At 45.5% G+C, this 15964-nt stretch overlaps 1 protein-coding gene across 4 annotated transcripts in view; it reads right to left on the reverse strand.

Annotated features, from left to right (window-relative positions):
* The window catches only part of DENND11 (DENN domain containing 11), a 45909-nt gene extending 31240 nt beyond the window's left edge, over positions 1–14669 (reverse strand). For 2 of the 4 annotated variants that reach the window (XM_060021016.1, XM_060021018.1), the window contains exon 1: positions 14330–14669. In XM_060021016.1, the coding sequence (XP_059876999.1) occupies positions 14330–14597 (268 nt within the window). In that variant the 5' untranslated portion in view covers positions 14598–14669. The remainder of the gene's footprint in view (positions 1–14329) is intronic. The other 2 variants (XM_060021017.1, XM_060021015.1) reach the window with 1 other exon arrangement.
* Positions 14670–15964: the final 1295 nt, after the last annotated feature.

The following is a 15964-nucleotide window of genomic DNA, read 5'->3' on the forward strand; positions in this document are numbered from 1 at the left end:
ACTACACAAAGCGCATCCCCACACGACACTCAAACATCTGCCTGCTACCTCGGTTCACCATGTGTGTTCTGAGCCACACTTATCTCCTCTAGTGGTACAACTTTCCATCCAATTTCACAAAGCCCTCTTCCTCTGCTTCATTATAATTCACAAGCTCAACCCTTCCAACACCCACCTTCGTATGCAAACCGCAGGTCTTTTTTAAGGTAGAGTGCCGTATTTTGAGTATTGATGCATTTCTTCATTATTTAACATATGTACAACCATCCTACCACTTTTATTATGTTCCTATCTTTCTTTAATGTGTCACTGACAAAGTTTTTGAGTGTTGCGCCCCTCACCCCATCTTCCCCACAAGCCCTGTGATTTTTACTGCATGATTTGCTTAGCATAGTGGTTTCTAGGAATGCGTACTTCACATTATTGTGGAACTGACTTTAGATAAAGCAAATATGACAAAATGTCAACAAATGCGGAGTGACACATATATCTCAACCAATGCAGAGTGACACATATATCTAAGTCAGGGATATACAGATTTTCACTGTACTATTCTTTCAACTTTTCTGAGGTTTAAAAAATTTCAACACATGAGAGGGAGACAAGATGGCAGAATAGAAGAACTTGAGCTCACCTCCTCTGACGAAAACACTAAAATCACAACTAACTGCTGAACAACCATCAACAAAGAAGACTGGAAACTACCGAAAATGTATTCTACATCCAAAGGCAAAGAAGCCACAAGGAGACAGTAGGAGGGGTGTTTTCATGATATAATCAAAACCCATACCACCAGGTGGGTGACCCACAAATTGGAAAATAATTGTATCACAGAGGTCCTCCCACAGGAGTGAGACTTCTGAGCTCCATGTCAGGTTCCCCAGCCTGGGGGTCTGGCATTGGGAGGAGGAGCTCCCAGAGCATTTGGCTTTGAAGGCCAGCAGGGCTTGAGTGCAGGAGCTAAACAGGACTAGGGGAAACAGACTCCACTCTTGGAGTGTGCACACAAGGTTTCATGTGCACTGGGACCCAGGGCAAAGCAGTGACTCCACAGGAGCCTGGGCTAGACCTACCTGTGGGTCGTGGAGGATCTCCTGGGGATGCAGGGGTCGGCTGTGGCTCACTGTGGGGGCAAGGACACTGGTGGAAGAGGCCCCAGGGAATATTCATTGGCATGAGCTCTCCCAGAAGTCGCCATTTTGGTACCAAGACCTGGCCCCACCCAACAGCAGACAGGTTGCCTAAAGTCATCCTGAGTGCACAGCCACCTCTAAACACACCCCTCGACACGGCCCTGCCCACCAGAGAGACAAGACCCAGCTCCATCCACCAGTGCCTCCCACCTGGGAGCCTGCACAAGCCCCTGAACCAACCTCACCTAACGGGAGTAGACACCAGAAGCAAGAGGAACTACAAACCTGCAGCCTGAGAAACGGAGACCACAAACACAGAAAGTTAGACAAAATGAGATGGCAGAGGAATATGTTCCAGATGAAGGAACAAGATAAAACCCCAGAAGAACAACTAAGTGAAGTGGAGATAGGCAACCTTCCAGAAAAAGAATTCAGAGTAATGATAATAAAGATGATCCAAGATCTTAGAAAAAAGAATGGAGGCACTGCCCAAGAAGATACAAGAAATGTTTAACAAAGAGCTAAAAGATTTAAAGAACAAACAAACAGAGATGAACAATACAGTAACTGAAATAAGAAATACACTAGACAGAATCAAGAGCAGAATAAATGAGGCAGAAGAACGAATAAGTGAGCTGGAAGAAAGAATGGTGGAAATCACTGCCATGGAAAGAATGAAAAGAAATGAGGACAATCTAAGAGACCTCTAGGACGATGTTCATCACACCAACATTTGCATTATAGGGGTCCCAGAAGAAGACAGAAAGAAAGGGTCTGAGAAAATATTTGAGGAGATAACAGCCGAAAATGCCCCTAACATGGGAAAGGAAACACTCAAGTCCAGGAAGCGCAGAGGAGTCTAAACACGTGGAGGCTAAACAATATGCTACAACAAACCAATGGATCAATGAAGAAATCAAAGAGGAAATTAAAAAATACCTAGGGACAAATGAAAATGAAAGCATGAAGATATAAAACCTATGGGAGGCAGCAAAAGCAGTTCTAAGAGGGAAGTTTACAGCCATGCAATCTTACCTCAGAGAAAGGGAACCCCCATACGATTATCAGCTGATTTTTCAGCAGAAACTGCAGGCCGGAAGGGAGTGGCCTGATATATTTAAAGTGTGAAAAGGAAAAACCTACAACCAAGTATACTCTACTCAGCAAGGCTCTTGTTCAGATTCAACAGAGAAATCAAAAGCTTTACAGACAAGCAGAAGCTTAGAGAATTCAGCACCACCAAACCAGCTTTACAAAAAATGCTCAACGAACTTCTCTAGGCAGAAAAGAAAAAGCCACAACTAGAAATAAGAAAATTACAAATGGGAAAGCTCATGAAATAAGAAAAAAGAAAATTACAAATGGTAAAGGCAAACATACAGTAAAGATAAGAAATCCACAAATATGGTATCAAAACAAGCAATTGTGAAAAGAGGTGAGTACAAACGCAGGATATTCGAAATGCATTTGAAATTAAGAGACCAGAGACTTAAAACAATCTTGGATATATATATATATATTTATTTATATATATTTATATGCATATTTATATACATATATATAGACTGCTATATCAAAACCTCATGGTAACCACAAACCAAAAATCTATAATATATACACACACAAAAAAGAAAAATCAATCCAAAAACAACTCTAACGATAGTCATCAAATCACAAGAGAAGAGATCAAAAGAGGAAGGGAACAAAAAAGACCTACAAAAACAAATCCTAAACAATTAACAAAATGGCAGGACTTCCCTGGTGGTCCAGTGGTTAAGAATCCACCTTCCAATGCAGGGGATGTGGGTTCGATCTCTGGTAGGGGAACTAAGATCCCTCATGCCACAGGGCAACTAAGCCCATGCGCTCTAGAGCCTGTGCGCCACAACTAGAGAGCTCATGTGTTGCAACTACTGAGCCCATGCACTCTGGAGCCCGCGCGCCACAACTACTGACCCGCACACTCTGGAGCCCGCATGCCACAACTAGAGAGACTGCGTGCTGCAACTACTGAGCCCGCGCACCACAACTAGAGAGAAGCCTGCGTGCTGCAACGAAGAACCCACATGCTGCAACAAAAGATCCCACATGCCACAACGAAGATCCCTCGTGCCGCAACTAAGACCCAACACAGCCAAATAAACAATTAACAAAACAGCAATAAGAACATACATATTGATAATTACCTTAAACGTAAAGAGATTAAATGCTCCAACCAAAAGACATTGATTAGCTGAGTGGATACAAAAACAAGACCTGTATATATGCTGTCTACAAGAGACCCACTTCAGATCTAGGGACACATACAGACTGAAAGTGAGGGGATGGAAAAAGGTATTCTATGCGAATGGAAATCAAAAGAAAGCTGGAGTAGCAATACTTTTATCAGACAAAGTAGACTTTAAAATAAAAATTGTTACAAGAGACAAAGAAGGACACTACATAATGATCAAGGGATCAATCCAAGGAGAAGACATAACAATCATAAATATATATGCACCCAACATGGGAGCTCCTTATATATTAAGGCGAATGCTAACAGCCATACAAGGAGAAACTGACAGTAAAACAATAATAGTGGGGGACTTTAACACTCCACTTACATCAATGGACAGATCACCCAGACAGAAAATCAATAAGGAAACACAGGCCTTAAATGACACATTAGACCAGATGGACTTAATTTATACGTATAGGACATTCCATCCAAAAGCAGCAGAATACACATTCTTCTCAAGTGCACATGAAACATTCTCCAGGACAGATCAGATGCTGGGCCACAAAGCAAACCTCAGTAAATTAAAGAAAACTGAAATCATACCAAGCATCTCCTCCAACCACAATGCTATGAGATTAGAAATCAGGGCTTCCCTGGTGGCGCAGCAGTTGAGAGTCCGCCTGCCGATGCAGGGGACACGGGTTCGTGCCCTGGTCCGGGAAGATCCCACATGCCGCGGAGCGGCTAGGCCCGTGAACCATGGCCACTGAGCCTGTGCGTCCGGAGCCTGTGCTCCGCAACGGGAGAGGCCACAACAGTGAGAGGCCCGCGTACCGCAAAAAAAAAAAAAGAATGAAATCAACTACAAGAAAAAATTGCAAAAACACATACACGTGGAGGCTAAACAATATGCTACAACAAACCAATGCATCAATGAAGAAATCAAAGAGGAAATTTAAAAATATCTAGGGACAAATGAAAATGAAAGCATGAAGATATAAAACCTATGGGAGGCAGCAAAAGCAGTTCTAAGAGGGAAGTTTACAGCAATGCAATCTTACCTCAGGAAACAAAAATCTCAAACAACCTAAACTGGCACCTAAAGCAACTAGAGAAAGAAGAACAAAGAAAACCCAAAGTTAGTAAAAGGAAAAAAATCATAAAGATCAGAGCAGAAATAAATGAAACAGACAAAGAAAATAGAAAAGATCAATGAACCGAAGAGCTGGTTCTTTGAAAAGATAAACAAAATTGATAAACCTTTAGCCAGACTCATCAAGAAAAAAGGGAAGGGGCTCAAATCAATAAAATGAGAAATGAAAAAGAAGTTACAACTGACACCACAGAAACAGAGTCATAAGAGACTACTACAAGCAACTATATGCCAATAAAATGGAAAATCTGGAAGAAATGAACAAATTCTTAGAAAGGTACAGTCTTCCAAGACCAAACCAGGAAGAAATAGAAAATATGAACAGACCAATCACCAAGTACTGAAATTGAAACTGTGATTTAAAAAATTCCAACAAACAAAAGTCCAAGACCAGATGGCTTCACAGGTGAATTCTTCTATCAGACATTTAGAGAAGAGTTAACACCTATCCTTCTGAAACTCTTCCAAAAAACTGCAGAGGAAGGAACAGTCCTAAACTCATTCTATGGGGCCACCATCACCCTGGTACCAGAAGAAGACAACGATATCACAAAAAAAAGAAAATTACAGGCCAACATCACTGATGAACATAGACGCAAAAATCCTCAACTACTAGCAAACCGAATCCAACAATACATTAAAAGGATCATACACCATGATCAAGTGGGATTTTTCCCAGGGGTGCAAGGATTTTTCAGTATCTGCAAATCAATCAGTAGATACACCCTGTTAACAAATTGAAGAATAAAAACTATATGATCATCTCAATAGATGCAGGAAAAGCTTTTGACAAAATTCAACACCCATTTATGATAAAAACTCTGCAGAAAAAGTAGGCACAGAGAGAACCTACCTCAACATAATAAAGGCCATGTATGACGAACCCACAGCTAACATCATACTCAACAGTGAAAAGCTGAAAGCATTTCCTCTAAGATCAAGAACAAGATAAGGATGTCCACTCTCACCACTTTTATTCAACATAGTTTTCGAAATCCTAGCCATGGCAAACAGAGAAGAAGAAGAAATAAAAGGAATCCAAACTGGAAAAGAAGTAAAACTGACACTGTTTGCAGATGATATGATACTATACATAGAAAATCCTAAAGATGCTACCAGAAAACTACTAGAGCTCATCAATGAATTTGGTAAGGTTGCAGGATACAAAATTAATACACAGAAACCTCTTGCATTTCTATACACTAACAGCGAAAAATCAGAAAGAGAAATTAAGAAAATAATCCCACTTACCATCACATCAAAAAAATAAAATACCTAGGAATAAACCTATCTAAGGAGGCAAAAGACCTGTACTCTGAAAACTATGAGATGCTGATGAAAGAAATTAAAGATGACACAAACAGATGCAAAGATATACCATGTTCTTGGATTGGAAGACTCAATATTGTCAAAATGCCTATACTAACCAAGGCAATCTACAGATTCAATGCAATCCCTATCAAATTACCAATGGCATTTTTCACAGAACTAGAACAAAAGAATTTTCAATTTGTATGGAAATATAAAAGACCCCAAATAGCCAAAGCAATCTTGAGAAAGAAAAACAGAGCTGAAGGAATCAGGCGCCCTAACTTCAAACTATACTACAAAGCTACACTAATCAAAACAGTATGGTACTGGCACAAAACAGAAATATAGATCAATGGAACAGGATAGAAAGCCCAGAAATAAACCCATGCACCTATGGTCAATTAATTTAGGACAAAGGAGGCAAGAATATACAGTGGAGAAAAGACAGTCTCTTCAATAAGTGGTGCTGGGAAAACTGGACAGCTACATGTAAAAGAATGAAATTAGAACATTCTCTAACATCATACACAAAAATAAACTCAAAATGGGTTAAATACCTAAATATTTGTAAGACCAGATACTATAAAACTCTTAGAGGAAAAACATAGGCAGAATACTCTTTGACATAAAGTGCAGCAATATCTTTTTGGATCCACCTAATGAAAATAAAAACAAAAATAAACAAATGAGACCTAATGAAACTTAAAAGCTTTTTCACAGCAAAGGAAACCATAAACCAAATGAAAAGACAACCCACAGAATGGGAAAACATATTTGCAAACAAAGTGACTGACAAGGGATTAATCTCCAAAATGTACAAACAGCTCATACAGTTCAATATCAAAAAAGCAAACAGCCCAATCAAAAAGTGGGCAGAAGATCTTAACAGGCATTTCTCCAAAGAAGACATACAGATGGCAATAGGCACATGAAAAGATGCTCAACATCGCTAATCATTAGAGAAATGCAAATCAAATCTGCAATGAGATATCACCTCACACCGGTCAGAATGGCCAACATCAAAAAGTCTACAAACAATAAATGCTGGACAGGGTGTGGAGAAAAGGCAACCCTCCTACACTGTTGGTAGGAAGGTAAATTTGTACAACCACTATGGAGAACCATCTGGAGGTTCCTTAAAAAACTACCATATGATCCAGCAATCCCACTCCTGGGCATATATCTGGAGGAAACCATAATTCAAAAAGATACATGCACCCCAATGTTCACTGCAGCACTATTTACAATAGCCAAGACATGGAAGCAACCTAAATGTCCACTGACAGATGAATGGATAAAGAAGATGTGGCACATATCAATATATGCAGTGGAATATTATTCAGTCATAAAAAAGAATGAAATAATGCCATTTGCAGCAACACGGATGGACCTAGAGATTATCATACTAAGTGAATTAAGTCAAAAAGGGAAAGACACATACCATATCACTTATATGTAGAATCTAAAATACGACACAAATGAACTTATCTACAAAACAGAAACAGATTCACAAGCTTTGAAAACAAATTTATGGTACCAGAGGGGGAAGGTGCGGGGTGGGGGGGGGATAAATCAGGAGTTTGGGATTACTACTATATATAAAATAGACAATCGGGCTTCCCTGGTGGTGCCGTGGTTGAGAGTCCGCCTGCCGATGCAGGGGACACGGGTTCGTGCCCCAGAGCGGCTAGGCCCGTGAGCCATGGCCGCTGAGCCTGTGCGTCCGGAGCCTGTGCTCCGCAACGGGAGAGGCCACAACAGTGAGAGGCCCGCGTACCGCAAAATAAATAGACAATCAACAAGGCTCTACTGTACAGCACAGTAAACTCTACTCAATATTCTGTAATAACATATGGGAAAAGAATCTGAAAAGTAATGGATATATGTATAACAGAATCACTTTGCTGTACACTTGAAACTAACAACACTGGAAATCAACTATACCCCAATATAAAAAAAAATTAAATTAAAAAATTTCAACATATGAACTAAGAAACATAACTGAAATAACAGAGATGCAAAAAACCATAAGCTAAGCATAAAGGACTTTGCAAAAGCAAAAAATAATTGAGACAATGTGTTATATTTAAGGGGATGAAACAGCATGATGGCTAAAGGTCATCCTTTAACAGAAATAGTACACTAGTCTCAAAAATTAGAAACCCGTTTATATATAAAACTTGTAAGAGGCTTAAAGGAAAGTGATTTGGCAGAAATGACAATCCTTGTCGTGAGCCATTTAGGGCCAGGAAAACCTCACACAGAATGCTGCCTACCTCAGGCTCAGCCTTCACACTCAAAGACATTTTGGTTTTCCAAATTTCCTCACCACACTTTAGGAACCCAGCCAGGGAGGTGGGGCCTGGCAAGATTGAACAGAAGGGCTCATCCCAGGGGTAGGCAATCAAAGAGAGGAGTCAACACTGACAAGTGCCTTATTTCCTGACTTGCTCTCCTTCCATCTCCATGTCCCCCCTTGCCTTGGGCCCATCACAGGTACCCACAGGCCCTGCCTAGCCTCTAGGAGGGATGGACATGACCGCACGAGGAACAAACGTGGCAATCTGCTTTGTGTACATTCAGTCAGTCATTCAGTAAATATTGGTGGAACAAACTTGGCAGCCCAGTGCCAGATTCTGGGCTCAGGCAAAGGAACTTGGGCTAACAGATTACTGAGTTGGCAGCTCAGGTACCCAGCGAAGCCACAGGGCAATGCTGAGCCTGGCTGTAGATGCAGAGACGGTCTGAACCTCGTGGCCCTGTGTGCCAGGGCCTCCCAGAGCTGATGTTTCACAAGCTCCAACGCTAGGTGAGATGTACTCTGTCCTATCTACATACAGGGCTGCCTCTGCCTTCTATTTCTGTTGAAATGTGAAATGACCACACCCCCAAGCATATTTGGATTTCATCAACCACCATCTCTCCAGGGAGAATAGATATTAGCTGCTACTGCTGCTGCCTGTTAAGAAAGCTGATCTCAGAATATTTAAAATGGAGAAGGCAATGATCTTGAACCAAAATAATCTCTGTCTAGTGGGAAATACGTGGCTTTCCTTCCTCCTTTTCTCCCTCCGTTGGGCGGTTCTCAGTCAAGAATTTCCTCCTGAGCCCTTGATTTCATAAGCAGTGGCTGCCTCAGCTCAAGGTCCTGTTACGGCTCCTCTGACCTCAAGAGTGGAGCTCTGTACCAGCTCTCGCCTCTCCAACGTGTGCGCTGATTTTTACTCTTTCCAGCAGCTCTGCCCATCGGCATACACACAAGCCCTGAATAAAGGCAAGAATCCAGGTGTACTTGTGATCCCCACTTCTGCAGGAGGCCCCCAAATCCCAGAGATGGAAGAAACCTCAGAAGCTTATATGGTTCAGACTCTAACGCCAGAAAAGTCGACAACTCTGGGTCTTAAATAGTTTTGAATTGTCTTACCACCACCTAGGATGAGAGTATATCCAAAGCAAAGGAAGAAAGAGTCCGTATAAAGAAACCTGAGGCAGGAAGAAATTAATCCTGGTGATTTCAAGTCAGCCATATGCCAACCCATGGCTGAATTCCAATGCATTAATTTTACATGGAAGAAACTTTCCATTTCACGGGCCCCATATCGTTTTGCGCCAGGCAGTGGTGTGGTGCGATGTGGGAAGAAGCACAGGAATTCTGCCCGTCTCTGCTCTGTGACTTAATATGACCTAACTGCCCTGTGCCTCTGTTTTTCTTGTCATTACAGAGCAGACTGTTGAAAGGATTAGCTAGCTCCTGGTCCACGGTGGGCACTCAGTAAGTGGTGGTTGTTTTGATTCCAACTCCTACTCTAGTTTCCATCCACTTTCAAGAGGAGAAACAGAAGTCCCTGCAGATGGTGATCAATTGACTTCTCCCTGAAAACCACAAGCAGGTGAATCACCAACAGCCTGAGAAAGAGTTTGCCAATGTGGGAATTACTGAAATTCACCACAGTTGTGTTCCACTGACATCTGATAGAAACTACAGAGAAAGGACGCGGCAGAGTTAATCATTCGAACCGGCCTTCTCTTGGCCTCTTTGAGCTGGTCATTCGTAGGACTGCTCTTTGAGACTCAAAATGGCGCTCCAAATTTTCCATTCTCATTCTGCTTTGTCACTTTCCCACCAGTGGCTGGAGCCATTTAGTATTGCATGAGTCAGATGACCTGGGCAGCCCTCCAAGTTATGCCTCAGATGCTACACCTGGCCCTGTCTCGCTGTGCCTCCACATTGCCATTGTTTAAAAGAAAATGCCTGTATTCTGCTGACTATACGCAGAATGTATGGGGGTTAAAATTAGCGTATGTGAGTGATTTTAAATACTACGCTCATTTAACGGGAACACAGAAGCATTTTGATGCACTAAGTAGGGGCTTAGCTGTAATTTAGGCACTGGCTAGAGGTTGAGGGAGGAACAGGTAATTCATCCCTAATCAGGAAGAACAAAGGAAAAAGAGATATCTTACCAACCTCAGCAGGTTTTCCTCTGCTCAGCCATCCCAACACAAACACGCACAGCATAGGAATTTCCCCCAGACACTCACCAAATAACTCGGGGGAAAATGCAGCTGTTGAAAGTGAATCTCTTATAAAGAAACAGTCCAGTGAGGCTGATTCACAGGTGTCATACACTGCAGATCCAGAGCTCTAGCTACCTCAGGCCCACACACAAGCCCTCAGTCACATGGTGAGACAGCTATGTCACCTTCATAGAGGGGATGGGGGAAGCAGGCTGATTTCCAAGTGCGACAGTGACTTTTCCCTTAATTAAGCGGACAAAAGAACGAAAATTTTACCAGAGACCCAAGGAAGAGAATCAAAATTAAAACCCAAAGCTCTAAATAATGGGTTGGACACAATGAAAAAGCAGGATTCTGGCTGCCAACCTCTCCCACTTGGCTCCCATAGTCGCCATCTGGGCCTGGTTTCAATAGCAGCTTTGTAGCCCACATGGCCAGCACCACCACCATCCCAGGGACTCCCTGCTCCAGATAAAGACTGAGTGTGTCAGGGAGTGAGTGAGAGAGAGACAGGGGAAGGAGAGTGTGTGTGAGAGAGCGAGAGCCTCTGCCTCACTTGACCCTGAAGCCCCTACAGACCTCACAACATCGGTAGATCCAACAACCATCATTTTCAAACCGTGACTCTGATGAAAATAACATTCTTTATGGCCCCAGCCTCTTCTCTGATTCTTTCTACAGATGCCCAACCCAAAATTAGTATCTAAAAATACAGGAGAATTACTCTTATTCCCATTCACCGGTCTGAGGATCACTGGGCACATCCCTGCCCAAGAGTGTGTGAGTGTGTGCGTAACCAGAATCCACTCACACCTCTCTCAGCACCCAGACCACGCACACCCTGACAGATGAACCACGGCTGTGGATTCTCTCCTCCTCCATCCCCTCTTGTACTCTCGCAGGCACATGTGCCAACAGTTCCCTATACCAGGTGGGAAGATGAATGAAATACCCATGGCCTGGGCAGCAGGTGACTGGGGAGGTTTGGAGAGAAGGGAGGAGCTCCTGGGGAACACTGAGGACACAGCTGGGAGACACATGGGGAGCAGACAGGCAAGCGCAGAAACTCTAGACAGTTTCTCCCATGGAAGAACTTCTGTGATATGTTCTGATTTGGGTAAAGAAGCCAGTATTCACTTTACTACTTTGGGTATCACGGGCTAAGGAAGGCAAAAGCCTTGGTGGACCAAGATTAAATAATAACACACAGCAGACCTGCCTCCGTAGCAGAATGAGGAAGACACTGAACTATTAAAACTGGGAGACGTAAGTCTGGCCCCAGTGACATCTCCCGCTCACTGGGCATCCAAGGGCCTCCATCTCCCCTCTCCAGACCGCGATTTCCTCAACCTTCACCCAAGGGACACTCCACGGGCTCTCTGAGGCCCTTGTCCTAGCGTCGACCTTTGCAGCCCTGGGAACCCCAGTAGCATTCATTCACTCCATCTTCTACTCTTAGAATTATACTGCACCATATAACTTTTACTTGCTGTAGGTACTATCACAATTTTTTACAGGAAGTAAAGTGCCAATTGGGACTGAGAAGATGACAAGAGAGTTATGGGCAGGAAACAGCAGCTTTCCAAAAAAAACAAAACCATCAACCAAAGTTAAAAACACACTCTCTCCCCTCCCCCACTCCTTCTCAGCCTCTTCCCTCTCTGCACCCAGTAGGATAAAAAGTTAGGGGCCAGAGTTTCAGGCAGTGCTATATTCTAGAAAGACAACCAGACTCGGAGTCAAGTATTTATTGGCTAGTTAATATTTCCAAGTTACTTAATCATCCTTGGTTATAAACGATCATCAAATTACAATGGAGATGAGAATTAGATGAAAAACCATTATAGGGGACTTCCCTGGTGGCGCAGTGGTTGGGAATCCACCTGCCAATGCAGGGGACACGGGTTCGAGCCCTGGTCCGGGAAGATCCCACATGCCACGGAGCAACTGGGCCCGTGCGCCACAACTGCTGAGCCTGCGCTCTAGAGCCTGCGAGCTACAAGTGCTGAGCCCGCATGCCACAATACTGAGGCCCGCGTGCCTAGGGCCTGTGCTCTGCAACAAAGAGAGGCCAACACAACGAGAAGCCCGCGCACCGCATCCAAGAGTATCCCCCTGCTCGCCGCAACTAGAGAAAGCCTGTGTGCAGCAACGAAAACCCAACGCAGCCAAAAATAAATAAATACAAATTAAAAAAAGAAAAACCATTACAGTAAAACGCCTGCACAAAGCAAGTGTCCAAGTGTCAGTTAAATCCCTTCTTTCCACAATAACCTTAATCTGAAAACCATTACCAATACATACTTGTGCGTGTGTGCACATCACACGTACACACAAATACCCCGTATACACATACCCACAAAATCATGCTCACCAGCTGTGATTGACAAGGCAGGGGGAGGGTTCCAATTCTGTGGTGCTTTTCAATGTTATTAACTCCATCTGTGGTTAGTGTAGGATTTTTTTTTTTTCTTCTCCTCTTCCCCTCTCTAGGCTCTACCGCCAGAGCAACCACTGCTAAATCAGACCCTGTTAGCGCTTTCTCTCCATTTCTTCTAGTTACTCTTAAACACTTTCCAGAATGAATCTCATGCTCACATCTATTTACTGTATGTAGGTGATGGGGTAGGGCATAAGGAATATTATTAGTTACAAAGTAGTATCTGTTTTTGTCTAGCAATAAAGGTTACTCTGGTCAAAAAAAGAACAGGTTTTCTGTCTGGGAGTCCCAACCATACATGAGTCAACCAGCCTATGTGATGAGCATTAAAAAAAAGAAAAATAGAAAATGCCAGTATGCACTACATGTAAAAGGGGTTAATACCATTTCATGAAACTTCTGTTTCAGTTACGTATGTGAGCACACTGATTGGTATGTAAAATGAATTTCATATGGTGGGTCACAGTCAAAAATGTTTGAAACCCACTGGGATGGGGGCCAAGGAATAGGCAGGAGTCAGAAAGGCCTAGTCTCCCCACAGCTGTTCCTACTTCTTCCTGGGTCTTGCTGGTTTATAATCCTCCCTGGATTGTATCTTCTGCCATCCCAAGACCCTCACCCTTTTTCCTCCCACTCCAGTGCACAGTATCAAGTTTTTCAGGATGCCTTCCATACCTCATCCTTGCCAGACCAGGAAAGGAACTCCGGAAAGAAACTGTTCTGTTTTTTTTCCCCTAATAGACACTCCACATTCCAGCAACCTCAGTGGAGTTAGGATAGAAAGACACACCTGCGCTTTTTTAAACCCTAGAACCAAGACTACAGCTCTCATCCCTCCAATCCTGAGAGCAGGGTCCTTCCCCGACCACCTAAGGCTCTCGGAGGGAGGTATTTACTCATTCACTTTTGAACCCCATGAATTCTCTCACCAGTAAAATGCACACTTCCTTACTGGATGGTCAGGGTAAAGCCTACCTGAGGAGGCTTCTCTTTTCATCGGTCTCCAGCTTAATCCCTCAGTGCCACCCCTTAATGCTCCAAGCATCAATTCCTCAAAATAATACCGTCAGAGGGAGTGAACTTGGCCGCTCACAAAGTTACCGTGCAGGGAGGGATGGGGAGCAAGGGCGGGAAGCAGAGAACACGGAAGCTGAGGACGCTCAGTTTCGGACGGAATTCACCTGGGGGGCGTTCCTCCTCTTCAAGGGAGAAACCTTTTAACCGAGCCCGAAACAAAAACAAAAGCCAGCGTGCCTGTGGCCACAAACGAGATCCTCTGTCACCGGAGAAGCGCAAACACGACTGTGGGGACGGGCGCGCGGGCTGGGGATCCGCTGAGAGGCAGCGGGACGCAACGGAGACGGGGTCAGAGGCGCAGGGAACAAAGCCCCACGCCCCGACCTCCCGGGGGCACCCGGCTCGCCCAAGGCAGCCAGGTCGGCGCGGAGGGGGTTGCACGTGTGAGGGTGCGCGCGCAGCGAGCCCCTCCCCCGCCGCCCCCGAAACCCAGTGAGCGGCGACCCTCTCCCCGCCCGCGGTCTCGGAGCGGCTCTCACCGGAGCGGGGGTCGAAGGTGACCACGAACACGGCCACCACCTGGTCCTCCTCCACGTCGCCCAGCTCCAGACGCCCGGGCTGCAGCAGCACCTGGGAGGGACCCAGCTCCTCGGGCTCCCGCCTCCTCGGCGGCTCCGCGGCCGCCCGGCCGCCCCCGCCGCCGCCCCAGCCCCGGACTCCAGCCTGCTGGTCCGGGGCCAGCGGCGGGGAGACGGCGGGGCCCTCGGCCCAACGCAGCAGCGGCGCCGCGTCTCCCCGCTCCACCATGGCGAGGTGAGGCGAGGCGAGGCGCGGCGCGGCGGCGAGGAGGAGCCGCGGGCGGCGAGGGGCGGGCGCAGGGGCGGGCTGCGGGAACTCCTCTCGCCGGAGGGCGGGCGGCCGGCCGGGCCTCCGCGCTCACGCCGCGCCTCCGCAGCCCCAGGCCCTCACCTGCCCCGGCCGCCCCGCCCCGCCCCGCCCCGCCCCGCGCCGCGCCCGCCGCCCTCCCACCCAGCTAGGTGGAGTTGCGATCCTGCCCGAGACCGCGTTCTCCCTACGGGCTTCGCTGAACTGCGTGCCTGGTTTGAGACTTCACGGATGTATCTGCGCGCCCGGGGATAGGAAGAGTGCGGTGACATGGGCGCGCAGCCACTTGGAGCTGTCTACCTGCGCCTTCTCACCTAGGATTCCGTGGGATGACTGTACCACCGTGAACTGTTATACGCCAGCATGATTTTGAAAGTCCCCTGGCCATATGGACCGTGACAGATAGGTGTTACATAACCCTGGATGTGTGTTCAGAGCTTCCGCCGTGCCGGGAGTGAAGCAGAAGCGGGGAGCCCCGGCTGCCCGCGTTGTTTGCGCTTGGGACGTGGCCTGATCCGCTGAAGCTTTGGTGTCCGGCCTGGAGTAGTGTGTGTAGCACCCAGTCGGTGTGCCCTTGAATGAGCTGGATAGTGCCTGGCCCTGGCCTTCCTGGACCCTGCTTGGGGCTCCCCATCCGTTTCAGTGACTTAGTCTCTACAGAGAGTGGTGGACGACGGTCACTTACTTGCCCTTGAGGGGTGGGGGAGAGGTTGATAAATATAGCCAAGGTGAAAGCAGTCTCCATTCTTCAGGGTAAAATGCTGCATAGATTCTTTTATTGTTGTGTCATAGATTTTTGTCTGGAAGCAGCAGCCTTGGGCAGTCATTGATGATCTCCTTGGGAAGGGGGGTTAAATCATCATTGCGTGTCTGGTACACAGATATCACTCTTCATAAACACCCCCCGGGTAACGCTTAGTGTCCTTCTGAGGGCAGGCAAACCCCAGGCCTTCCTGAACCTTGGAGGAATTGGGTGTCTGAACAAGTCTCTCTCCTCACTTCATTCTTTCTCATTATTTTAGTGGCTATTCCTATTTGTTTTTCCCACCTCCTCTGATTACTTAACCACCAGATTTACCCCAAGGGGTGAGGCATTCAAAATGTTACTTCTAAATATAAAATGGGGAACTCTTAAAAAATCCTTAATCCATTTCCAAAGCCATCAGCTTTAGTCTGACTTTCCTTTTTTTTCCAAGGGACTTCCTTTTCCTGATCTTTTGTGTGAGCTTCCCCCCAGCCCCGAATTCCCTAGTTTAATACCCTCAAGCTGTATATATATATGAAGAAAT

The sequence above is a fragment of the Delphinus delphis genome, chromosome 9, assembly GCF_949987515.2.
Source record: "Delphinus delphis chromosome 9, mDelDel1.2, whole genome shotgun sequence".
Classification (NCBI taxonomy): domain Eukaryota; kingdom Metazoa; phylum Chordata; class Mammalia; order Artiodactyla; family Delphinidae; genus Delphinus; species Delphinus delphis.